Source organism: Canis aureus, chromosome 8, assembly GCF_053574225.1.
Source record: "Canis aureus isolate CA01 chromosome 8, VMU_Caureus_v.1.0, whole genome shotgun sequence".
NCBI classification, from domain to species: Eukaryota; Metazoa; Chordata; class Mammalia; order Carnivora; family Canidae; genus Canis; species Canis aureus.
Window position 1 is genome coordinate 41,807,535 of NC_135618.1, and position 26,566 is coordinate 41,834,100.

General features: G+C 44.4%; 1 protein-coding gene across 15 annotated transcripts in view; it reads left to right on the top strand.

The window, feature by feature from the left end:
• Positions 1-26,566, top strand: part of RBFOX1 (RNA binding fox-1 homolog 1) — a 2,042,337-nt gene that overhangs the window by 266,286 nt on the left and 1,749,485 nt on the right. For 13 of the 15 annotated variants that reach the window (XM_077906543.1, XM_077906545.1, XM_077906551.1 and 10 more), the window contains one exon: positions 18,032-18,091. The exons of the other annotated variants lie outside the window; for them this stretch is intronic. In XM_077906543.1, the coding sequence (XP_077762669.1) occupies positions 18,032-18,091 (60 nt within the window). The remainder of the gene's footprint in view (positions 1-18,031; positions 18,092-26,566) is intronic. 15 annotated transcript variants of the gene reach the window in all.

The following is a 26,566-nucleotide window of genomic DNA, read 5'->3' on the forward strand; positions in this document are numbered from 1 at the left end:
TGAAGAGATCTTCGGGTTTTATTCTGTTGTTTTGGGTGGAAGGTTGAGTAACTTGAACCAGGTAGATTTGTAATCTTAGAATCATAGAAGTTTGCACCTACAAGGGGACCCCTGAGGGCCTCAAGATCCTCTATTTCATTTTTTTTGGGGGGTGAGGAAACTGAGCCTCCGAAAGCAAAGTAATTTTGTACAATTTGACCCCATAATAACACTGCTAGTTGCCCCTGCCTGAGAAACATACTATCTGATTGTGTTGCCTCAGAGTCTTTAGCCTTCCAGTGCTCTGTGAAAGATGTTCATGTTCCCACGAGCCTGTCTTGCCACATCTCCATAGCTGCTTTTGTTTTTTAATGTAAGAAAATTGGCACATGCTTTGTGTTGAGTGTCAACACACCTCTAACTGCTCCCTATTTCAGTACCTGCACCTTTTTGCTCTGTTTTAGGGAAATTGGGGGCTTTCAGCAAACTCTTGAAAGTCATTATTTTGTTTTCTCATTTTGCAAGAAAGTGTTGGTTCCAGAAGGGGAAGCTTCACAAAGTCAGAAGTGAGCTGTAGAGATGGTGGCAGCCCAACCACTGTGCCATGAGCCTGGATCTTCAATTCCTGCTGCTTGATAAATACTGTGCTAAATGGATTTTGGCTCTGTCCCCTGACTAACCAGATAACAAATGGATATTTTAACAACTTTGTGATAATAAGGGTCATTCACCTTGTGGTACAACAGTCTCTGCTGAGGGGTTTCACATTGGGATTGTTTTATTACCATGGAAGCATATTTGCTTTACAAAAGGGACAGATTTTTTTCACAATTGTGAAGCTTCCTCTACTTTAAAAACATTTTGAGAAATCACATATTGAGAAATGTGTGAAATGAAGGAAAAATAAACCATCATTGCCATCACAGTCATCATAGTCATTAGCATCATCAGCATGACCTCATTGTCATCATTATCAACAGCACAGCTTCCATTTATTGAGTTAACTTGTCTTTCATGTGTCCTGTGTCAGGCAGGTACAACTTTTCTCATTTTATGGATGATACACCTGGAGCACAGAAAAGTGAACTTCCTTGTCCAAAGCCATCAAAGTCTCTGGGAAATGGCAACTTGGGTACCACAGCACCTGGCAACTCCTCTTACCTGATGGGAGGGAAACACACATCCCACATCAACTAGGTTTGGATTTACCTGTCTCAGAGATAAAGCTTCAAGAGGCACATGGGGCAGTCAGAAGTACTACACTGTGTAGGCCTAACCAACAAATAATGAGTTCATCTTGATCTCCCTGGGCCGGTCACCTCCCTGTGAAAGTTAGGAGAAAGAGATAACTTTTATCTATTTGGTATGTGTTGTAACCTCTGTTTGAGCTAGAATTACAGCCCAGAGGATCTGGTGCCAAGATCTTCCCTCGTTTTTAATAATAGCATCAAAATCTGCCATTATATGAAATTTGCAGCAAATGGATCACCAGTGTTTGCACTTTGAAGTGAGGCCATCTGCTCCTTTGGGCTGGGACCACTTGGGTATGGGGGTTTTGCAGCAATTTCTTGTTTTGACAGATTTCACCTTTTTTTCCTTTTCTCCCCGGCTGCTTGTCTTTCTGTTGATTCCAAAGTCCATATCCATCAAGAAAAGTAGTTTAAAAAATTAAAGCGAATAGCCTCCACCTACCTACTCAAGGGAAGAACTAAAAAAAAAAAAAAAAAAAAAAATCCATTTGTCAGTACCACAAGCTGCTTAACTGGATAGTGATAATTTCCCAGATGAATCTTATAAAGATGTGCATCCTGGCCTCTTTCTCCCAAAGATCCAGATGATATTTTGCATTAACAGGAGGTAGGAGAAGTGCCAAAGTCAATTTTAGTTTGGTTTCGGAGATATTGCACACATGCTGACTCATTTATCTCTTTGGTACTTCTTGCTTTTTCCATTATGGAGAGTTCCCATCAGAGCCCATTTCCTAAAGGTGCACCTTCTGGGTTGGATATGTCAGCAAGCTGCCCTGTGCATAAAGGAGATGAGGTGCAGTTGTGGAGTTCACGGGGAATAAGGAGCTGGAGTGTCTGAGTGCTGTAGAACTAAATAAATACAGGGAAGAGATTTTTCAGAGCCATTATTGATTGGATGCTGAGGAGTTATTAAGTTCTAAGAATGGCTTATTACACCACTTGGGCCAAGATTAAAGAGAAGTTAAGCCATGGATATCCATCGGGAACCATTTCTATGGTTTAGAGCCCTCTGCTGAGGCCCTTGGCCTCCCAGAGGTGCTCTCCTTTCTCCCCACTTCCCCTGCCCCCTCCACCTCCAGCTTGTCTGACAGAAGACACTGTCAGGACATTTTCCAAGTTGGTTTATCTCTTTTAATTGAACACCCCTAGGAGCCCCGTGTGGGATGTCTTTATCAAATCACACATTTCCCCAAGTTAACACAAACTGTTTTCCAAGAGAAAAGAGCAGTGTAATTATTTCGTGAGGATCTGAGAACAAGCAGACTTGAGATGTAATGAGCATCCTGTCAGGCTGATTGGCTCTGTAACTAATAGCTTCCACCTTTACAGCTAAATCAGGGTTTTGCCTTCAGATTGGGGGTGTTAGGGAGGCATGAACCCATTTGGAGGATGGCTCACCCCAAAATTATTGTGTTAAAACAGTGAGGTGGTTCTTCATATAGAATTTTAAGTTGTGTATTTTTTTTTAAGTAGGCTCCACACCCAGTGTGGAGCCCAGTTTGGGGCTTGAACTCATGACCCTGAGATCAAGACCTGAGCTGAGATCAAGAGTTGGACGCTTAACCAAGGCCACCCAGGTGCCTTGCATCCAGAATTTTAATGACAGAAATGGTGCCTTCTATGTATCCATATAATTAGCACTTGTGCCCTTTGTGCTTATTCACTTCCAAATGGATCATCTGATGTACCCTGCCTTCAACTTGGAAAGTGCCCCCATAAATGGCTTTAATGACTGTTCTATTATCGGTTTGCAGTCCCCTGAAGCCAGGTGTGGTTTGGAGCTTATCATTTTTCAGACTTTAGGAAGGCGATCAGTTGTCCATGCCATCCATTACATCACACCTCCAGTGGGACCTGGGGCAGCACTCCATAATCAAACACATTAATATTTCTGTAAAAAAGTCAATATCCATACTAAGCAGGATAAATAAATATCATTAGACTGATGAATGGCTGTTCTTTAGGTCAAAAACAGTCCTGTCAAATATTGGAGGTTTCTTTTTGTTCAATCTAATATAGAGAGTCTCCTGTTAGTTCAAGGAAGGTTTGTTGTGTGTGTGTGTGTGTGTGTGTGTGTTTGTATTTTTTGCCACCAGATAGATCTAAGTTAGATGTAAATAAGCTTTGGGTTTTGAAATTTGACAGAGGGCTTGGGCATCTACTTTCCCTCATTTTGTCAGAAGGTGCATTGGCCTCTGTTCTTGTAACTAAATTTTACTTGTTGGATGGTGTGTGTGCATGCACAAGTGTGTGTGTAAAAGAGGATGGAAGAGAGAGACCTGTTACAGCTCCCTCATCCCTCCTGCATCTCATAAAGGACCTTGGACCCCAAACCCCGCCAGGAAAAACCCCATCCATGGTCTGACATTTAGAAGTTTATTGACTGGAATGAAAGAATTGTCAATTTTAAGACGTGAAAAGCCACTGGGAGATCAGGTGCTTTCTGCAAACATTCCTGCACAGTGATTCTTGGCATAGGAAGAAAAAAAAAAAGGAAAGAAAGAAAAGGCTGCCTTGTTGTTTTATTAATTTAGTTCTGACAGCTGTTAGTTCTGAGGCCTTCAAGGTTCTCAGCAGATATTAAATGAATCCTCAGGAACCCCTCTGTGAAGCACCAGTAATGAGCCATGTAGGAAATGAAGGTTAAATGGAAAAGAAAGTCCATAGGGCCAGGCTGTTCCCACCTCCTCAGCCCCAGAGGTTCAAATGTATGGAGCACACACGACTCTAATTCTCCAATGAGGTCAAGATGGAACCCACCATCTTCTCCCCAGCTTGCACTTCCATGGAGGTCCTTCAGCTCAGGGGATAGCATAACTGGCCACTGAAGTGATCCTCCAGAAGTCAGGGAGTCATCATTTCCTCCCCTCCCTCACTCCCCATACTCATGAACTCTCTCTTGTCCTAGGAAATCACTTCCTTAACACTGTTCCTTCCAGTTCTTTTCTTTTATCCACATCTCTAGCATCTGGATTATTGGAGCCTCCTACTGTGTTCACCCATCCACTCCTGCACTCTTAAAATCCAGAGCAGTTTTTCCAAACACACTTCTGACCTTGCTCCCACACCCTGCTGCTCTCCAAGAGAAGTCAAATTTCTTATAATGGCCTTAAAGACCCTGAATCCTGTGCCCTGCCTGTTTTTCCCACTCTCCCCGTGGCCATACTCCAGCAACACACGTCTGATCATCCTTTGGATCTTGATGCACCATGGGAGATCTCAAAGCACCCTAGATTTTTCCTTTCATGGCACTTATCGCCCCTATAACTACCCCATCAATTCTGTAATTATCTCTTTAGCATCTGCCACAACAGACTCTAAGCTCCGAGAGGGCAGGGACTATGCTTCTTTCCTTCACAGCAGTCTTTCTGTGTCTAGCACCGTGATGGTGCATGGGGGGAACCCCAATAGTATTCAGGTAAGTGCAGGTTGATCCTGGAGAGGTAGGGCTTGCAGACTTGCTTTTCTGGGCTCCCGTGAGCACTGGCTGATTGGATTCCACTCTGAGCAGCTGCAGGGGCTGATTGGCAATGGAGCTTGTGGGAAAACATCCCCAGCTGCGTGGGTCTCAGCTTTGCCTGGCACTGTTTTCTTGGGATAAGTGCCGACTGAGCTTGCAGATCTTTCTCAAGGACTGAGAGAAGTGGCTCCTTCTCCCCGTGGTGGTTCAGACTTCCCCACTTAATCACCTGGGTGACTTGGATGCTGCCCGATGCCAGGCTGCCAGCACGACGGGCATTAGACCAAGGCCAGGACTGCTTGGCTGGGCTGACTCCTCCAGCTGGTCCTGCTTCAATACTCGTTATTCTCTTTGGGAGGCTCTTAGCATCCAAACATCTGCTTTATGTGGGTCTTGAGCTCCTCATGTGTGCCATCTTTGGGGAACAAGTAGAAATGTTATCTTCCGTGGTGTCTGATGCTGTCCTGGCTTTGCTCTTGGGGCACTACCTTCTGATCCTACTGCTGGCCAGAGGGATCAGGGACAGCCACACTTGGGGTTAATTAAAGGTAAATTGGTGGCATTCCAGCCAAGGGCAGCCCAGAGGCAGGAAGCTGTTGAGCAGATGGCATTACATTTATGTCATAACCCATCTTAATGATCCCATTCCTCAAAGGGCAGAGCCTGGAACAATATACATAGAGGCAGGCCCTTCCTTGTCACTTCTCAGTCTTGCAGGGGTGAGAACAGAGCTTTCCTGGGACCAGCCCTAAGTGAGGGGCATTTCTCTCTATCTCAACTCCTCCTGTGAGGAGGTCTGTAGACTGTGATGGTTCAGGGAATATCATCAGTGTGGGCAGGGCTGGGTGTTGTTGTTTTTTTTAATGAGATGGAAAGGGTCATTTGTCTTCCTAGGTAAGGTCAAATCCTCATGCTAACAACCCTCAGAGATTTCATTTGGCTGGATCCTAGGGCTGCCATGGACTTGTGTTTGCATTTTCCTGACAAAAATGAAAATAGGGACTAAAACATGAGCCTGATTAAAAATGCTGATTCAGATTGAGTACCTCTTATGTGCCAGGGATTGTACTATGTTCTGTGAGGAATAGAAATGTGGCTAAGACCCAGGCCCTACCTCTAACAGGTTGTACTTGTTAGGAAGAATAAGCCATTTGCATGATTAAACACTTGTTCATTGAACACATGTGTATTGAGTACCTGCTGTGTGCCAGTGGGGGCTGTGCTGTGGGTAGAACAAAGCATCTGTGGGACATGGATGGGACACAGTTCTGTGGGGGGAGGCTGTCATCCTATTAATAATTATGCAAATAATGCCAATAACTCATGCAACTGAATAATCCCAAGCTTTAGGAAGTGCCACAATGTACATTATGCTGCAAGAGTGTGTCACAGAGAGCCTTACCTAGTGTAGTGCATTACAGGAGGCTTCCTGGAGGAGGTGTTTGGTTTGCAAACCGAAAGCATATATAGGAGTTCAATAGTATAGAGGAAGAGGCTGAAGAGTGTACAAGGGGCAGACCATATGCATGGCCTTGGCTCTCTTAAGGCATTTGGACTGCCTATGAACAGAAGCTACTGAAAGCTAGGAAGCAATGTGAGCTTCAGGAAAGGAACTGAGGGTGTTCTAATGTAGTCAGTGTAGTTGAAAGCAAAGCTGAGAAACTCATTTGGGGTTTATGCACGATGCGGGGATTACATTTAAGCAGCAGTTGTTCTGAACAGAAGGCGGCTTCTAATTGCAGTTGTTCAGCATCGAACCCACATTCAAACTTGCAATTATTTCCCTGTTAAAAGAGCTGACGGTTCCCTCTTCTGCAGGAAGGCAGTCTCAAGGGAGCCCTAATCCCAGGGACTTGGCTTACACCCTGGGTCCCCTGAGTATTTAGACCACACTCCCACGAAGCTGTTCCTGTTGGCGGGCCACAGATTCAGACAGGACATGGGACACAGGATAGAGACAGGCTGGTGAGAAGGAAGGGCATCTCAGCAAGGACTTTGGATGCATCCAGAGCAGCTGAGTGATAGGAGACCATGACACAGCTTAGCAAAGTCAGTATCTCACCTTCCAAACAGGGCCGGCTGATAGCATTGACAATTGCCACGGATTGAGGAATTAATGTGCTATTATGATCCCTGCTCCTTTAAAGATGAGGAGACCAAAAGAGATAAGAACTCTCAAAGTCACATATCAAATCAAGAGCAGAGCTTGCATTTGAAGCCAGGCTTGTCTGAGTCCAAAGTACATTGTCTTAACCTCTACACCATGTTATATCTCAGGTGGTCCTGGGAAAGGCAGTGGCCATTCAAGCTCCAAGTATCTATTGAGTAGCTCAGGAAGGAGAGCAGGGAATGGAGTCACAGAGACTCTTCCCTTATCAGCGATGTGTCTTTGGGCAATTTGCTTACCCTTTCTGGGCTTCATTTGTAAGATAATCTAATACCATTGATAATATGATTGTCACATTTATTGGAATGTGCCAGGATCTCTTCTCAGAACTTTACACACAGTAACTCATGGAGCCTCACAGCAGCCCTCTGGAAAAGGTGCTGTTATTACCCCCATTTTATCAGAGGAGGACACTGAGGCATAGAGAGGTTATATGACATGCACAGGATCATACAGCTAGGGAGAAGTCCAGCCTGGCTCCTGAGCTTCTTAGGCTATTTCAGAGATCAAACAACATGCTTCACCCACAATTCTTGCCACAGAATGCCACATAATACATAGGTTGGGGACATCCATGAATGCTGTTTAACCACTCTGAGCCTTAGTTTCCCTTCTGCAGAATGGAATGATAACATTTAACCATTTATTGGGATTTTATGATTGTCTCATTTAACATCCTCCTTTGATGAAATGCTTATCCACTTTTTAAATGGGAAAGCCAAGGCTCAGGGAGGTGGAATGAGTTGTTCAAGGTCATGCATTTATTAAAAGATAGAGCAGGATCTCCAATGCTGGGTTGCCTGAATCTAGAATCCATGCTCTTAGCCTCTGTAGTGTCGTGATTCTCTGGTTGGTGCCCTCCTTCTTTGCAGATACTTGTCTTCAGGACTGTCTCAGGGCAGTTACATGGAGTTCGGTCCACATCCCTGTAATCAGCTCGCTTTGTGCTCCAGCTATCCCATTTCTGCATAAATGGCCCGTGATGTCATGCAGGTCACTGACAACTTCTCTCTCAGGAACCCTGAAGAAATCCTGAGCAGATTGGATAAAAAGCCCTTGTCAGACATCCTAATTTTAGTGTTCTCCCTCGTGATTCCATTCAGGAAGTATTTATTTAACACTTCACTTGTTTTGCCATTCTCCCCGACTTCATCTTGCAAAAGCTCCCGTAATAACCCATGTCTCCTTCACCAGCCCCATGCTGTTCTCGTCCTTGGAAAAACTTGAGTGCTGTGTTCAGCATCTTGAGCCAGAAAAATGTCCGAGTTTCATCGTGCATCACTAATGCCCTCCTTTATCTCCATGCGGCGTCTCCTAGAATTTTTACGGAGACTTCTGTATGTCCTCCCTTCCCTTGTCTCATTAGCTCTCTTTCAGACACTGTTGCCTATGTGCAAATGGACATTTTTTCATGCTGTAAGTTTCCTTGCAAGGGCATAGCGATGAAGTGCTATGTCTCTCCCAGGCTGGTTTTTACCATCCCTCTCCAGCTTCTATTTTCAAATATCTCCCCTTGTATGGCAGCACAGGCAGGTGAGCTGTTCCCTCCTGAAGGACAGTTACCCTCAGGTGTGAGATGCCATCCATGCACCACGGGTGGGCTAGGAGGCCATAGTTCATTGTGCCTCACTCATGACGTGAGACTGAGATTCTCATTATGTTGAGGGGGGACTGAAGTTATGCTATTGTTCATGCTTGTTTTTTGATTCAGTGAATTGGTAACTCTATTAGACATTCCTGATACAGACCCTATTAATTTAAATGGCTTTTGAGATGAATAGAGGAGAAAGTTTCTCTTGATTGTACAGATAGATGTATGTCAAAGTCTGTAGTTTTATATATTTATTTTTATCTGAAAAAATAATATGGTCAAGGCACCAGAAAGGGTTAGAGGTTGGGTTGGTTGGAATTTATTTGGTCTTTTAAAAATAAATTGGGGTAAAATTATTATAAAATTAACCATTTTGAAGCGAACAATTTAGTGGCACTTAGTGGATTCACAGTATTGCACAATTGTCACCTCCATCTTGTTCCAAAACACATTCATCTTCCCAAACAAAACCCTGTATCCACAAAGCATTATTCCCTATTCCCCCCTCTTCCCAGTCCCTTGAAACCAATAATCTACTTTCTTTCTCTACAGGTTTCATGCCAGTGGAATAGTATAATATGAGGCCTTTTATATATGCCTTATTTCACTTAGTTGTCAAGGTTCACCTGGGTTGCAGCATGAATCAGAACCTCATTCCTTTTTATGGCCGAATCGTATTCTATTGCATGGATAGACCATGTTTTGTTAATCCATTCATCCCTTGATGGACATTTGGATTGTTTCTACCTTTTGGTTCTGTTTGGGGTTTTTAAACTTGGTAGTCATTGTCCCAGATCCATGCACTTAGATGTTATTTTCTGTGTGAATATCCTAGGTCTTGATTCACTTGCCTCTCTTCTGAGAGAGCATTCAGAGGTATAGGAGCTGCCATGGTAAATGAGAACTACAGGATCTCATAGTGGGGAATCTGGCACAGCTACTTGCTGATGTCCTGCCACCCAGTGGGCTGACCTTGACTCCTCGGAAGAGCCCCCTCCCGGACAAAGACAGCATTTATTCAGGGCTTAGACCAGTGGTTCACAGCCTACCTGTACATTGTCGTGACCTGGGGAGATTTAAGAATTATCAAAGCTCTAGCTTCACTTCAGGAAAATCTGACATGATTTGTATGGGGTCAAGTCCTAGCATTTTTTGTTTGTGTATTGAGTAGGTTAAATAAAGGCCTTCAAAACACATATCCAAATCTTAACCCCCAGCAGGAACTGGGAAAGAAAACTGAAAAAGTGTGTGACATGCCCCACTGGTTGCTTATCGTAACAGACAAGACAAAGGCATTTTTTCAAAAGTGGCCAGACAGCCTAAGGAATGGGAGAAAATACCTGCAAATGATATATCCAATAAGTTACTTGTACCCACAATATATAAAGAACTCTTACAGCTCAATTATTAAAAGACCAATTTAAAAATGGGTAAAGGATCTGAATAGACCGTTCTCCAGGGAAAATATACAAATGGTCAACAAGGACATGAAAAGATGCTGGACATGATTAGTCATCAGGGAAATGCAAATCAAAATCACAATCTAGCATCATCTTATACTCCCTGGAATGGCTACAATAAAAAAACATAGGTAATAACAAGTGTTGATGAGAATGCAGAGAAATTGAGACACTCACACACTGCTAGTAGGAGTGTAAAATGGTCCAGACCCTGTGGAAAAACAGGGTGGTGTTTCCTTGAACAATGAAACATGGAGTTACCACAGGACTAAACCATTCCTACATTGTGATACGCTCCTAGGTATATATCCAAGGGGATGGAAAACATATGTTCACACAAAAATATTTACACAAATGTTTATAGCAGCATTATTCATGATAACCAAAAGGCAGGAACAACCCAAATGTCCATCCACAGATTAGTGGATAAACAAAATGTGGTCTGTCCATACAACATAATATTTCCCAGCCATTTTTTTTAAAAGAACGATCCTGATATGTGTGTGCTATAACTTGGATCAACCGTGACAGTATTATGCCAGTCACAAAATACTGCATCTTGTGTGATTGCATTTATATGAAATGTGGTCATCTAGGGCTAGAGTGGGGATATAGAGGGATAGGAGTGATAATTAAATGGGAATTTTTTTTAAGTGGATGAAACATCCTAAAAATGCCTATGGTGACAGTTGCATGTATCTGAGTACACTAAAACCAACTGAATTGTACACTTGAAATGAATGGTATGTTATGTGAGCTTTATCTCAATAAAACTGTTAAAAGGGGAGCTGGAACTGTGGCACAGAGCCCAAGCCCTCTCCAGCTTCCGCCACATAACTAACAGTGTGATCCTACATTGCAACACATAGTAAATGCTCAGTTAACTGTGGTTCTGCTTTTCTGGCATTATGTTTTAGGAGGCCCTGGCATTTCCTCGGTAGCTGTGTCAGGCTTAGCATTGCCAGATGTGCTCTGCTCAGTGTTCGCATGATCGAGTGGCTTGTCTAAGGACCGTAGTCCTCTATGGATCCCCATGTAAACAATGGGCAACCCTCTGCAGTGTTCCAGTGACATGGAAGGCTGGAAGGGTGTTTCAGTGGAAATGATATGAATCCATTTGTACTTGAAGACAATCCCAGTGATATAGAATGGAGGATGAGCAGAGGAGGAGGGAATGGAGTCAAAGAGGCCTCCGTGGAAGCCACTGCAGTGAAAGTGAGCCGAGTTCAGGCATGAGCGCTGGGGGTGCACTTCACGGGTGCAGCATCTCACATGTAGGACAGAACGACTTGGTAACTGATTGGATGGACAGGTGGGAATACAAGGCTAACTTTTGAAGAAATGAATAGAGGAGGGTTAGGGGCCACCTGGATAAAGCTGGAAAACTTAAGATTACATGAGGGCGAGGTCAGATGAGGCCAGGGCCAGGGTGGTACATGTGGGATGTGATGGGGGAGAAACAATGGACTCCCAATGAGAGAGATCCAAAAGATGGGCTTCCCCAGTCTCCTGCGTCCTGGTCTGCCCATGAGGAGCTGCTGGTTCCATTCTGTGACCTCTTCACAGGGGGGTCTGTGGGGTGGTGGCAGAGGTTGATAGGAACGTACCACAGAAATGGCCTCACTCACCCATAGGATTTGTGAAAAAATTTAATGTGTGCTGCAACCTCCTGCCTGAGGTCCTGGGGTTTGTGTGATGCTTTCTCCACCACAGGGTCAGGAAAACTGAGAAGCAGTGTGGCCTGGGGGATGGCACAATGGCTTTGGATGCAGAGGTTCCAGGATTCAGACCTGAAGCTACCTTCTTGTTTAAGTTGTGCAACGCTGGGTGCATCACTTAACCTTCCTGAGTCCAGTTTACTTGTCCATTGCTGAGGATGGTAGCTCCCTCTTTCTAGAAACAGGTAACATCGTTACCTCTGTCTTCTTGATGAAGGAATTCAGGGGCTAAGAACTAAGTATCTTGTCCAAAGTCACGTGGCTCACAAGTGGAAGAGAGGTGGTTTGGGTACTGCTGGTCAGACTCCAGAGCCTGTTTTCTTCACTGTTATACTAAGCCTGTCCCTTGATAAGGAGTAGCTACATAAACTTGGTCACCTAGGCCAGTTCTCCTGGGTGTCTAAACTTTGACAAAGTCCGCAACTGACTGGATGGAAGAGTCCTCCTGTAAGATCAACCTCCCTCATTTTACTTATTTTACAGAGAGAGATGCTGAGGCTCAGGGAGGTTAAGTAACTCTCCCAGAGTCACACAGAAAATGAGCCAGAGTCCTACCTTGAACCCAACTGTACTGGACCCTCTCTGTGGCTCTTCTGCTTTCCAACCCTGGCCTGCAAGGGGTCATTTTGCTGAATCCTGTTAACCCTGTCCTTCCCAAGTTCACACTCTGCCATTGGGCCACCGGGCCAGGGTCTCCCCTGGTGCTGCCCTGACTGATGTGAACCCGGTTTTCCATAGCTGCATATTGATGCCTTAGACAACAGCCTAGTGTTTCAGAGGAGTCTGCATGTTACAAAAAAGGGCAGCAGGTGTTATTTGGGCTAAATTGACCTTGAAATTGATTTCTTTATTTTATGACTTACTGAGAGGAGATTAATACTTTTTTTTTCCTGCAGTCTGAAACAATTTACATGGTAATAGAAGGCATAGTCAGTCAAATAAATTGCTGGAAGTGGTCGTGTTCCAAGGGAAAAAAAAATACAGAGCTTACTCACATTGATTTCTTTGCCCTGGGGAGAAGCAGAGATTTTAACATCTGGGAATAGGGAGCTAAATTTTATCTCTCATTTTAAAAGCAGAGGACTTGAAGAGCTTAATCTGACATTTACACGGAATTCTCTAAGTTGAGGGAAACAAGGGAACTGAGTTCCTTGCTGAAGGTTAACGTCCATTTTCTCAGAAGGACTCTGGGTGGTTTGATCTGGAGGTGGCAGGTAGATACCAGACAACATTTTCAGAAGATGGGCCTTGGGAAGTTGGCTGCCTCACTGCCTTGCTGTGGGGCTCTGGCGGTGACTGGTGGTGGTGGGAGGCTGGTGATGTAAGCTCTACCTGGGCCCAGGTGGAGTTGCCAAGGAATCATGTGAGTGGAGACTCTGCTTCCAGATTTCTAGGCTTTGCCCTGTGAGTGTCCTCCCCAGAGGTGGGATTTGACTTCAGCTGGTACATCAATATGCACGGGTGGGTATCATTTCTGACTGTGTTGGAATGAGTTTGAGACTGCATCTCTGGGCTCACCAGGAAAATTCGGTCCTCTATTAGTACTGCCTGCCTTGGGAACACAAGGGGCAAGTATAGTTTGTGTGCCATACCCTTGAATTTCCACGTAAAAACCTTTAAAATATTCCCCCTAATAGCCAGCATTTCTGCATTCAGACCACACTGATGGAGCTCTTGTCCTCCAAAGCAACTCCAAGTCATTTACCACATAATGTGAGCTAATTTTTTTTTCAGAAAATGTCAAGAAGTGAATCTCTACCCAAAGGGCTCTGCTAGCATTGCCATATGTTATTCCACTAAATTATTTTCTTTGCGAAATAAAAGTTTTAAGGTAGAATGAAAATTTTTCATTAAAAATACATGCCCAGAATATACACAAGTCAGAAACATAAAATCCCCACTTCTCTACTATTCCATGCTGCTCAGCCAACTAACTCCTATCTCCAAAATTAGCCATTTATTTTTACCAGTTTCTTATCTATCTTCTAGAGATTTCAGTGCATACACTATATATGCATATAATCTTAAAACAAAGAACAGATTGTGGCATACTATATGAACCACTCTGCTTTTTACTGTTTTTCTCTATCAGTCCGTATCTATAGCTGCCTCATTATCTTTACTGAGGGTTTCTAGATGCACCATGACTGATTTAGTTGGTCTCTGAATAATGGAAATTTGTTGCTCCCAATATTTTATAATTAAAAAAATGCTTCAGTGCATATTCTTGGTATTGGTCATTTTCCACATGTGCAGACATTCCATAGCAGAAATTCCAAGAAATGCAATTGCTAAATCAAATATTAACAAGTTTTAAAATGTTGACCAATGTGTACTTGCACCGTGGATTAGAATACATGGTTCTCCACACTGTGACCAGCTTGCTACCTGGCTCTACTTTCATCTTTACCAATCTCAGTAAAAAATAATACATCACCTTAATTTGCATTTCTTTTATTATGGGTGAAGTAAAGGATCTTTTAATGTGTGCAACAGACTTTTGCATCACCATCTGCTTTGTGAGCTGTGCATCTCCCTTGCTCGTATTTTTCCTCCGACTTCTTTGGTGTTTTCTTATTATTTGAGGTAGCTCTTTATAAATGTAGGAAGCTACCCCTTTGTTTAGTAAGTTAAATTTTTCCATCTTGTCCTTTGTCTTATATACTTCATGGTCTGTCTTTTCACACAGAAAACTTTGAATTTTTTATTCATTTTTTTATGGCTTTGGGTTTGGGTCATAGTTAGAAAGGTCTTTAGCACTCTGAGATGATAAAAACCTACATGATTTGATTATGCTAGGTCCCCCAATTGGTTCACACATTGAGGAGTTACTCTGATTTTTTGCTTTTAGCAAATGCAGCCTCCACACTATGGTGGAAATGCCTGTTGACTGTGATCACCTAGGGACCATGATCTGGCCTCATAAGCTCTTCAGCCTGCCCTGTTTCAGCATACAGACTTCTCCAGAAGTATCACACCCTTGTGGTCAGGACGTTTCTGGGTACAGTGGGCCTGAGAAGCCTGGCAGACATTTAGAGTTGAACCTCACCTGTCTTCCCCAACTGGTATCCCTGTAGGTCTTACTAGTTCCATCCATGGGAACCTACCATGCCCCCAACCCACACCACAATTTCTGTTCATTAGCTGTGGTCTTGGACTTCTGTTAATCTGAAGGACAAACCCTTTCAAGGTCATTTTTATGCAAAGAATGTGACATACAAATGCTTTCTATCATGCTCTTTGGGAGCTCACACCAGTTCACACCAAATCCCCTAGAGGGTGATGCTGAATGGCTCTGTGGGGCTCTCTGGCTTGGTCACTGTTTAAACTGGCTCAAACTGGCTCAGTCCTCACTATTGGTGATCCATGTCCTAGCTTTTGAAATCTGTAAACCAGGGACAGCCTGGTTGGCTCAGTGGTTTAGCGCTGCCTTTAGCCCAGGGCCTGATCCTGGAGACCCCGGATCGAGTCCCATGTCAGGCTCCCTGCATGGAGCCTGCTTCTCCCTCTGCCTGTGTCTCTGCCTCTCTCTCTCTCTCTTTCTCATGAATAAATAAATAAAATCTAAAAAAAAAAAAAAAACAAACAAACAAACAAGACACAGGAGGGCAAGAATTCCAAGGGCAGAATACTGGACTTCCAAGGACAGGGATGAGGCCCAGAGAAGGGGTCAGGTATCCTTGGGACAAAGGGAAAAGAGATGGGTAGCAACTATGGCTTGCTTAGGGTGGTCCTAGTCTGTGACTTGGGAAAGGGTGATAAGATCTTCTCTTTCTTAATTAAAAATTTTCATTAGGATGGACCAGCTTGAGTCAAAAGATGTTGAGGTTTATGATAAGGACTCAGGGAGACATGTGAGGCCTTCTAGAAACCAGAACAATGTCAGACAACCACTGCCTCTCCTCCATTTGAGAGATATTATCTCTTATCTGTTTCTGTCTTAGAACTTACATATGTGCTTGTCACTGTGTTCAAGGTAAGGGTGGAAGACACAGGGAACTAGGTGTAGAGTCAGCGCTTTGTTAAGTATAATACGGTGACTGTGTTAAAGAGGGTGAGGGCTGCTAATCCAAATGGGTGTGTGCACAATTACAAGGTACAAAAAGGTCTAGAGGTGTCAGGAAAAGTCTTCTGAGGAGAGTGAACTGAGTTGGTGCTATCCCCACCTCTTGGAGGTGAAGGCTCCCAACTAATGAACATGAAGTGGAAGTACCACAAGGAGGGGCATAATCGCTAGGTAGGAGCCTGGGCTGCTGGCTGGTGGGAGAGTGTGGGCAGTTAGGAAAGGGCAAAGAGAAGGAGGGAAGTCTCTACAGGGGGCAGCTGGATAGGAGTTCCTTGGGTGACATGGTTCCCATGTAAGATCATATTTGAGCATCATGATCTTTCCAGCCCCTGTACTCTCATCACTGTGGTAGGAATGGCTCACTTAGGGTCTCCCTTCTTCTTTCTTCTGGTCAGCTTCCTCTGGAAGGCCTAGTTGTGGCTCAACCCAAACATCACCTTCCCAGGGTAATGGTTCCTGTGAAGCCAATACTGGCTTTGAATACAAGTGCTTTGGACCCGTGAAGCCCAAAAACCATCTCCATGTGTCTTGGTCCCTGTTCCTGAGAGACAGTCCATGGTTGGTGCTTATTCGGACAGGTGTGCGTCCCTAAACCAGCTGGAACTAGGCAGGCGGATGGGTCCTTTTCAAAGAGAGGACCACTCAGGAGACAGGAACCCCAGGGGATCTGTAACACTTGGACCTTGTCTATTGGGTGAGATCTGCTATGGGCCTGAACTCCTCACTAGAGTGTAGTTTTTAGTTGGCTCATTTATAAAATGGGGCCAATAAGGAAGCAATTCTCAGGCCAAAAACATTTGTCAAAGGAGAATTAGTGGATCTGTCTGCAAAATCATGCCTTTGGCAACATCTTCCTCCTCCTCATCTCCCCTCCCAGGCTGCTGCTTTAGGCAGTCACTGGAAGGCCGGAGGATGGGGGGCATGATTTGTGCTTAAATTCATCCTCTCCTCCCTCCCTGAATTCATTAAGCATTTCAGTAAACTGAGGAGATGGAATGGGGATGGGGACCATCTTCCATGTGGTAGAAGGAGGGATACAAGCAAAATTTTGATCTTCTGATTGCTGGATTTTTCCATGAACAGTGTCTATGGCAAAAACTGCAAAAAAGGGAAACACCAAGGGGTGTCTGTCCTGTTGGGGCAAGTGAACAATTTACAGAACTCTGTGCGGGGTCTGAGTGACTTGTGGCTAGTGAAGGACTGTAGGCAGCTGCTTCTCTCTGTGTCTCTCTCTCTGTCCATCTCTTATGATGTCTATGTCTGTTTATATCTCTGTCCCCCTCGCTTGTGCATGAATGCACACACAATGTTCTCTCTGCCCAGGAGGTTTAAAAGGTGACTCCAGGTCAAACCCCAGTGACTTTCCGTTAATGACAATTTGGAGCCTCAGGCACTGCTGCCAGTTTTAAGGTGGGGGCAGCTCCCCAGAGTCAGATGATGACTGTTTGTAACAGGCCCTCATGTGCCATGCCTCATGGAGAAGTAGATAAAGGCATCAGGAGTAGAATACAGCAGCACAGTAAAGATCCATCCCTTCACATCTGGGCCCAAGCCCTGGCTCTCCCACAGTACCTCTACTGGGGTACTTCAGATGGGTTCTCAGCTTCTCTGCTTCTGTACATGGGGCTGAGATAGACACCTGCTTCAAATGTCCTTGTGGGGAGGGGGGCAGTGTTAACAGAACAAAGCTACATAAAGAGCGCTCAGTACACTGCAGTGCATGTGCTCCAGGAAATGGAGCTGTTGCCAGGCGAAGGGTGGAAAGTGCACCTGAGCCAGCCACAAGGCAGCTGCGTGTGGCCTCAGGCTAGGGTACACACTCAGAGAAGAATCTAGATCAATGCTGCCTAGTAAAGGTGTCAGGAGAGCCATACATGTAGTTTCTAGTAGCCACATTAAAAAGTAAAAAGAAACAGATGAAATTAATTGTAATAATATATTTTATTTTAAATATTCATGGTATATATATTGAAATATAATGCACTTTATTTCTATATATCAAATATTATCATTTTAACATAATCAATATAAAAATATTAATGAGATATTAATATTAATGAGATTTTACAATCCCTTTTTTTTCCAATTAGTGCCTTCAAATGCAGGTAATATGTACTTGAAACAAATTTCAGCTCAGATTATTCCCATGTGCCTGATGGCTGCCATATGGGGCAGTGCAGGCGACCCCTCAAGGAATTAGGGTGGAGAGAGGGAGAGAAAGTACTGAGTAAATGTGATGAGAGATCCAGGCTCATGCTAATCCAGGTTATTCCAAATTAGAACTTTGTCTTCAGCATGCTTTCCTCCACCTGGTTTTGTTTTTGTTTTTGTTTTTACCAGGACTACAAATGTGAGAACTCTGCCCTCCTCTCCAGTGCCAGGAACAGTCCACAAGACTCAGTAAGTAGAAGCATTTTGCTGAACGGATTAGATTTAGAAACCGCTTTTGCATCCTTTTCAGCCTCCTTGGTCTCCATCATCAATCACTCGGACTGGTTTTTACCTGAAACTGATCTTGCTAGAGAAGTAACTGGGTTTGAGGGGAATAAATGTTCCTCGACACTCACAGAATTTCTATTAGGAAACATGGGGCCAGAGTCTCAACCTATGGTACATGATATGAAAGCTGAACACCTCCCCCAGAGAAGGGTCAGACCTACATGGGGGACAGGTCTGAGGGAACAGTTACTGGTAGAGGGGCCATGGGCTGGTCTCTTTGCTTCTTGATGAGGAGATAGATCCCAAAGCAGTGGAAGGAAATTTAACATTATTTGATGGTTCCCCTGGTAAAGACAGGAATGCTTATGAGTGCCTTGAAGCCCCATGTCATGGTGTAGGATTTGGGTCATTAAAGCATAGGACTGTGAATGGTGCTAGAAGGATTCTGGTGCCCCTCTGTGTGTCATCCAGGCATACAGGGGGCAGGGATGCTCCCTGCACTTACAGTTTCAGAAACACCCCAGCTCATCCTCTCTGGGATGTGGGAACTGTGTGGTACATTTCTAAACTGTGTTCTGTTAGTTTATAGCTGGTGATAGGGAGATGATTTCAAGGGGGCACATAGACCCTCTGTAGTTGCTTTGTATTAGTCACGATGTGTTTGGTTTCATGATTATACCAAGCGATATTGGCTTTCCATTTATGATAGCCATATGAAATTTTTTTTGAAAATACTTCTTAAAGATGTGAGTTGACTTAGAGAAGAGTACAGACTAAGAGTTTGGAGGTAATACATAGATATGGCAAGGCATTGAGAATTTGGCAAGCCAAGAAAATGGCTGAGAGGAAATTCTTTTATCAAAGATGTTCACGTGACCTTGGGCAGCATCTGTGCATGTGCTCTATATTTGGTGTGCTCCCAATCTATGCTGATACTTGGTGCAAACTGGACACTCTAAGGATCCATTCCTTGGCCTCTATCTGTTCCCCCAAAATGACTCTTGAAGCTGGGTTTTTATCATAAACTCATTGCTGGATCACCTGAAAAAAGTGTTTACCTGTGACATCAAAGGGAGGAGGAGGAGGAAGATGAAAAATGGTAAGTGACAGCTATACAGCTGGCTTTCTTGTCCCACTTTGCATCTGACCAAGTATTTCAACTCTGTGCTGAGACTGTCCCCTCAATGACCCCCTCAGGTAAGTGCTGTGTCTGTCTTCATTTTGTGGATAGGGAAACTGAAACTCAAGTCAAGAATGTGCCCAAGGTCACACAGCCTGGCCTCCCTCTCTGGTCCACTGTGTCCCTGGGGCACAGTCCATAACTCCACAGCAAGTCTGTGTGATAGTCTTCCCATTTTGTCAACACAGAAATGATTCATGCATCAAAAAAAGTGTATTGTATGTCTTGGCACATTAAAAAAAAAAGTACCTTAGAGTTTAGCTGTTAAATAAAAGGACAAACATTATCCCACAGCTTCTCTGGGTCAGGAATCTGGGAGTAGTTTAGATGGGTGGTTCTGGCTCAAGGTCTTTCATGAACTGGTGCTACCTTCATCCACAGACTTGAGTGGGTTTGGGGGATCCACTTCCAGGCTTCCTTATGTTGTTAGTGACAGGTGGCTTCAGCTCCTCCTTTGTAGATCTCTCCATAAAGCTGCTTGAGTGTCCTCCTGACATGGCTCTCTAGGAGGGAGAGAAAGCAAGGCAGGATCCATGATGCCTTTTATGACCTCTCCTCAGAATTCATGTGCTTTCATCTCTGCCATCTTCTGTCCCTTACGCAAACCCGATGAAATTGTGGCAGAGTGCTATACATGAATGTAGATACCCAGAGAAGGGATCACTGGGGGCCATTTTGGAAGTTGGCTACTACACTTTTCATGATCTTTGAATAACCAAGTCTTGTGGTTGCACACAGGATTCTTGTAACCTCACACCAGGTCTATGAATAGTAAACCTAAAAATACCAAACCCATTTTGCAGGTGGAAAATGAAGTATTAAACAAGGAAGTGACTCATCAGGGTCTTGAAGTTGGCCTTGCTGGGCAGGAGTTTTTGAAGAGAAGGATGTAAAAGTGAGGAGAAAACCCTCCTCTTTAATGCTCATGCCCACAATAGGACCAAAGGTGGCTTGGGATCTGTCCATTTGTCAGGATCTTAGAAGAGCACCCCCTCGATTTTCAGCTTTGTTGGATTGAGTCACCTAGTCCCTGGCCTGGAGCCCTACCTCATTAAAGCTGATGGTTCTGTCTCCTGGAAACAAAGATGCCATCCTGTTAGTTTCCCCCCCCCCCGGAAGCTGAAGAACTTCAGAGGTTTTGTGAGGTCAACAACCCTAAGCCACTCCTTCTTCTCTGTCTTGACCTTCACAATGCTCCCTGTCAAGTTCCTTCTGGCTGGAATCCATGGGTCAGCTTCTCAGCCTAACACGTCATAGGTAGAAGCAGTCATTTTTGTGACTTCTGTTGGTGGCAACATGTGGTGACCAATGATTCTGGATGGCACTCTGTCTCACATGTTTCAGAGCATAAAACATGTTTATTCTTTGTTGCAGTAATCACATTTCTAGAAATTTACACCTTGGGGATGAATAGATGAGTATGAAAAGCTGTGTTTGTATATTTGTTGAGGGATGATTGTATTAGCAAAAAATTTTAGTATATGTGCTGCCGAAGCGAGCACTGTATTAGCAAAAAATAATAGTAATAAAGTTACAGCCTCAAAATCCATCAATAAGGAATTATTTTAAGTAAGTTACATGCATCCATAAAGTCCAATCCAAGCTGCTGCTAGAATTTCATGATGAGGATTTATGTTTATAGACTTGGAAAGATGCTCATGACATATTGTTGAGTGAGAAATACAGCATATATCATATGATTCCAATTATGTGCAATTATATTCATATATCTCCCTTTCTCTGAATGCAGAGAGAGGTGTCAGAAAGGCAGATGGGGAATTCAACTAAATTGGTGGTTTTGCATTTTTCTTTGGACTCTCCAGTTTTATTTATTTATTTTTTTACAGTGAGTGGTTATTCTCCTTAGTAGTAATAATAATGTTGATAATGACTATTTATAAAATTAAGCAGTGAATCTTGGGGGCTGTTAAGTGAGGGTACTCAGGGCAGCTGATGGCATTTTATTAAAGTTTTATTCTTACTTGTCATAGAAATGCTACAGTCCCCTTGGAAGAGTGAAAATGCAACTCATAAGACTGAAGCAGGGCCTGGAGACCAACTTTTTGGTCCTTTTGGCTGCTCCAGGGGCCAGAAAGCCTCAGGCCTTGGCATCTTGCCACCATTTCACCCACTGCCCTGCCCTGTGCTGCCACTCAGCTCCCCTGGTTCTGACCTCTGGCTTTCCAACAAATATACTACCTCCCAGAAAGGGTTTTTCCTGGACACAGCAGATGCGATTCTCTGGCATCCAGAATCCAGGATGTAATAACGATGACAGCCAGCATTATTGGGCACCTAGGAGGTACCCGGCATTGTGCTGAGAACTTCGAATGCATTATCTCCTTTATACCCCAGAGCAGCCTAATGGAGGAAGAACTATTTCTACCCCTATTTCCACAGGTGAGGAGTAGGCTTAGAGTCTTATCGCAATGGGTGGTGGTTCTGGGACTCATTCCGATTTTGACTATTTTCCTGAGCTGAGTTGCAAATGAGGGTAAGGCCACCCAGTTATGCTTAGTGGTGCCAGGAACATTTTTGGGAACATCTTAAATGTGGGGTTGATTGTGGAATCAGCAGGTAAGGTGAAAATCATACCTGGTCAAAGTTACCTGTTAAAGATAACTAGAGGATGCCTGGTTGGAGGCCTTTCTACCCCTTGATACATCTAAGACTGCCATACTTCCTTCAAATATTAGAACAAAGTGAGGTCTTTGGTTAGATGCCACATGAAATGGTTGTGTTGAGGTGACATGGTGGAGGCATGACATATACCTGTCTTTAAATATTGGGATCATCTGTGGCCAAATGGTCACATGATGGCGGTCGCTTGGGAAATGAGGCTGAATGAGAAACTTGCAGATTTACACTCTATTCTGGAGTTTACTTTGGAGTGAATGTGTCCCAAAGTGGGTGGAGGTGACCCTGCCTCGGTGTGAAGAACACTACTACTCTCACTTTTTTAAGAACACTGCTACTCTCACATTTTTTTTTTTTTTAATTCTCCTGGAGTCCTAGCACAGTTAAGTGGCAGAGCCCACGTTTCTACTTGGTTCAGAGCTATCTTTCATAACCTCTCTACCCTTCTGTAGTAGGAATACGCTGTATTCACTTTATTTTGCTGCACAAGAAATTGCCAGAAACTTAGCTTGAAGCAACACCTATTTATTATCTCAGCTAACAAGCGTCAGGAATCTGGGAATGCATGGCTGGGTCCTCTGCTCAGGCTCTCTCAAGGCTGCAATCTAGGTGTCAGCCAGGGCTGGGGTTTCATTTGGAGCTTGGGTCCCCTTCTGAGTTCAACTGGTTGTCAGAGGAATTCAGTCCCTTGAAGTTGTAGGATGGAGGCCTTCTCTTCTGCTCACTGAAGCTGCCTGCAATACCCTGCCACATAGCCCTTTTCATAGGGAGTTGACAGCATGGCAGCTTATTCTTAAATATGTCCTAATAAAATCACATGCGGGGCATTCCATCACATTTTCTATTGGCTAGAAGCAAATTACAGGTCCTGCCTCTACTCTAGTGAAGGGATGATCTATGGCATAAACCTGGGTCTGTCCACCCCAGATACTTGCCTATGAAGGTCCTGAGACATATCCAACTTTCTTGTCTTGGGACCAAGTGCTCTGCTCCAGCATTTTTCTGGCCAGCATCCTCCTCTTCCCCAGGAAAGGGCTCACAGCTCCCCCCAGACATCAGCCCCTACAGCAGTACTGGACTCTCCAGCCTTTCTGACCTCCCCAGGCATGTGGGTGTCCTCCTTTCCATGTCTATTCTGTGGGACACTCCCTGCTGCAGCCTCCACAGCAAATGAATATTTAATGGAATGCTGCCACCTTTTGGAATTTAGCAAAAGTGATATGTGTTGTTTAGAGCGATGGATATGAAGGTCTAGGAAGAAAACACTGTCCTGTTCCTTTGTACACACCCCCGTGCATGCACATGCAATCACTCAGCTTTTATTCCTGCTAGCGATTGACTAAGGTTTGATGCCAGATTCCAGAAGGAAAAAAAAAAAGGAGCCAGTCTCTTCTTGAGGCAGGTTTGTTCGTCTTTTATACTCTGGTTCATAATCACTGTGAGTGCTGACAGGCCTGTGCTGTTTCACACTCCAAGAGGCAGCAGAATGTATGAGCCGGAGCCTTGGTGCATTGGGCTGGATTTTGTCCCTGGTTCTGCCTCCAGCCCTCCAAGGATTTCAGCTTCCTTATCTACCTTCCAAATGTGGGTCTACCAGGCTCTTTCAGCTGTCAACCCTGATCCCAGGTTGTGATGTCTGTAACCAGGTATAGAAAACAGGCAACACTGCATTTATAGATGCCAAATAGGAGTGCCGCTAAGGCTACTTCTGTCCTCCACAGGAAAGACCGGCATTGTTAATTAGTAATGGGTAGTAATTAGAGGATAGGGGTAGCATGGGTGCCATCCCAATGCCAGGTATCTCATGGGGATGCACAGCAGCCAAACCAGAGCTGCCTGCTGCCCATGCTTCTACCTAGAACCCCTGGTTTCCACAATTGGTGTTGAGGATCCCCCTTGCCTGTCAAGACTCTAAGTGTCACTTCCTCCATGGATCCTTTTCTCACCACTTGTTCGTGCCACCACCAAACTTTACGTTCTACCTACACAAAGAAGAAATCAGATTGTGCCGCAATTACAGGTTTCTTTCTATTCATTTTCATTCCCTCATTCATGGCAAGCCCTTTGAGGGTAGGGTCTGAGTCTAGTTCATTTTTGTATCGTTCAACTCTCCACAGTGACTGCAACAGAGTTTAAGGGGAGGGGAGTGAAGAGAGGGACAGATGACAAGGGGAAGTGAGAAAGGAGGTGAGGGAGGAAAGGAGGAATGGAGAGCAGAGGGCATCCAGTGGATGAAGAAACTCACCGCAATGGAGCATAGACTTCAGCATGATTCAAATTCTAGAGGAGCGGATGTTGGAGAAACAGGCATGCCTCAGTGGTCCTTGATGGGCAGGAGTTGAGTTTTTGATGTGACTGGCATGGGGCTGCAGAAGGGTTTTAAGTTGGTGATTGTCTCTATCTAATTTGCATTTTAGAAAGATCTCCCTGGGACCTAGCTTAGGATCTGAGTGACTGGAGGAAGCCTTGGTTGCCTCTTGGGCATATTTCACTCCTCCACCCCCACCGGAGCAGGCCTCTGGAGCAGAGAGGTCACCAGCTCGGCACCCAGGCTTCTAGGCACGCTCCACTTCTCATCGCTAATATGCCTTTCTGTAGCGTCTGCTCGGCAGAAAACCAAGTGTGTGGACGAGATAACAGCATTAAGAGCAGAAGGACAAAGCTGATACTCGGGGCAGTGAGACATGGAGGCTTAAATTCTTTCCCTTCAAAATGTTGCACATGATTTTGGCCACGTGATCCTGATTAAAGCAAGCCAAGCTTGCCAGGATGAAATGCTAAGTGGTGCTTGCGACCTCGGGCACAGGGAGTGCAGAGGTCTGCTGCTCTGATGAGCATCCCTGCCATTTCTCCCCACCGCTTTCTGCCAGATAAAAGAGGGAAATCTATTTAGCGATTTTTCCAAATCCCTGAGGATGGCTGTGCCCCCTGGAGACACAGTGATACTGACAGGTTTCCAATGTTAGTGTGAACTTCAGGTTGGGATTGAGGGTCTTGTCTTCTCCCTACCTCCTGAAGCAGTGTCTAAAATACAGTGAGTGCACAATAAATACGTGTTAACAAAAGTAATAATTGAGTGAAAGCATCAGTCTTACTGACTTGGAGCACTTCAGAATGTTTCTTTGTGCCCCTTCCAAAGTCAGTACTATCTCTTCCCAACTACTCTACTTACTTTTACCACCAAAGATTGATCATGCCGTTCATGAATTTGGTGTAAACCCCAGCAGTCCGTGTGCATCTTCCTCTTTTCTTCAGCATCATCCCTAGGACATCCAGCTATGTTACTGCATGCATCAGGAGTGGCTTCCTTTTAAAAATGTTGAATTTAAATGGTTGAATAATATTTCATTGATTATACCACCATCCTCTGAAATTATTGAGCATTTGGGTTGTTTTCAGTTTGAGGGTATGTGTACTCTTACGCCAATTGTTTGGTGGACAAATGCACCCAGTTTCTCTTGGGACTATTCCAAGGGATGTATTCGATCATATTATGGACACAGATGTCGTTTTAATAGGTGCTACCCCCAAATTTTCCAAAGCAGTTGTGTAAATTACCACTCCTACTACCAATGAATATAAATCTCCCTTTCATGCCCTTTAAACACATATGTTGTGAACTATCACAACGGCTCAGAGGGGCAGGTGTGGTTATTGCTGCTCCCAGTTCAGAAGGGCACACCGAGTGTCCCCTAACTTGGTGAAGGCTGTGTAGATAGTCAGGGATATTGGGGGCCTGAAGCAAGGGTGCCTCCTGCATGGCAGCAGGTCTTAGGCACAGTATACCATGGAATCTGAGCAAACTGCCATGGAGAAGCTGGAGGGCAGCATGGCGGAGTGTGTGTGTGTGCTCCCCCTGTGAACCCGAATGCACACCTTGACCCTCCTCTCTGCCACTTCCTTCTTGTGTAAGCCCAGGTAAGCAGCTGGGCTTTTCATGTGTGTAAGATGGAGTTGATAAATCAGGTTGTCATGAGGATTAAATGAATTAATATAGGTAGAGCCTTGGGGGTGGGCACTAAGGAAAGGTTAACTCATTAGTATTTCAGCTCTGCCCAGTTTGAGTGCTGGACTTAGCTCCTTAGGGAGGAGAGCTGCCTCTCAGCCAACTCTAATAGTTGTCAGATGGGCTACATGATTCTCCCCCGCCTTCCCCTTCGCTCAGAAGGGAGCTGGCTCTCCTGATGAAATCTGGAATCTAATTTTGAGCCCCGATCATTGGTTTCACAAAGCCTGCTGGGGTGCAGCCCGACTGGTCCCTTCTGAAATGAGTCTCTGCTCTTTACTGCCCCTAATAAGAAATGCAGTCTGTTTGCTCAGGGTTTTACCCTTTATAGAAATGGTCAGATTCCTTTCTTCTCCGCATCTCCATTCCGTAAATCCATGCCAAATATTGATGTTTGATAACTACAAATATCACACATAGCTTTTAATCAAGAGAAACGGAGGGAAGATAAGGGGAGTAAATACGTCTCTGTAAGGTAGTTCAATATTCTCAGTAACGATTTTGCTAAGAAATAAAATGAGGGATGGGGGCGGGCAGGGCTCTGTGATGTGTGTCAAGATGGGCCGGACCACCTTGAACATGCTGGACCATGCCTGGGCCCGCACTCCCAGCC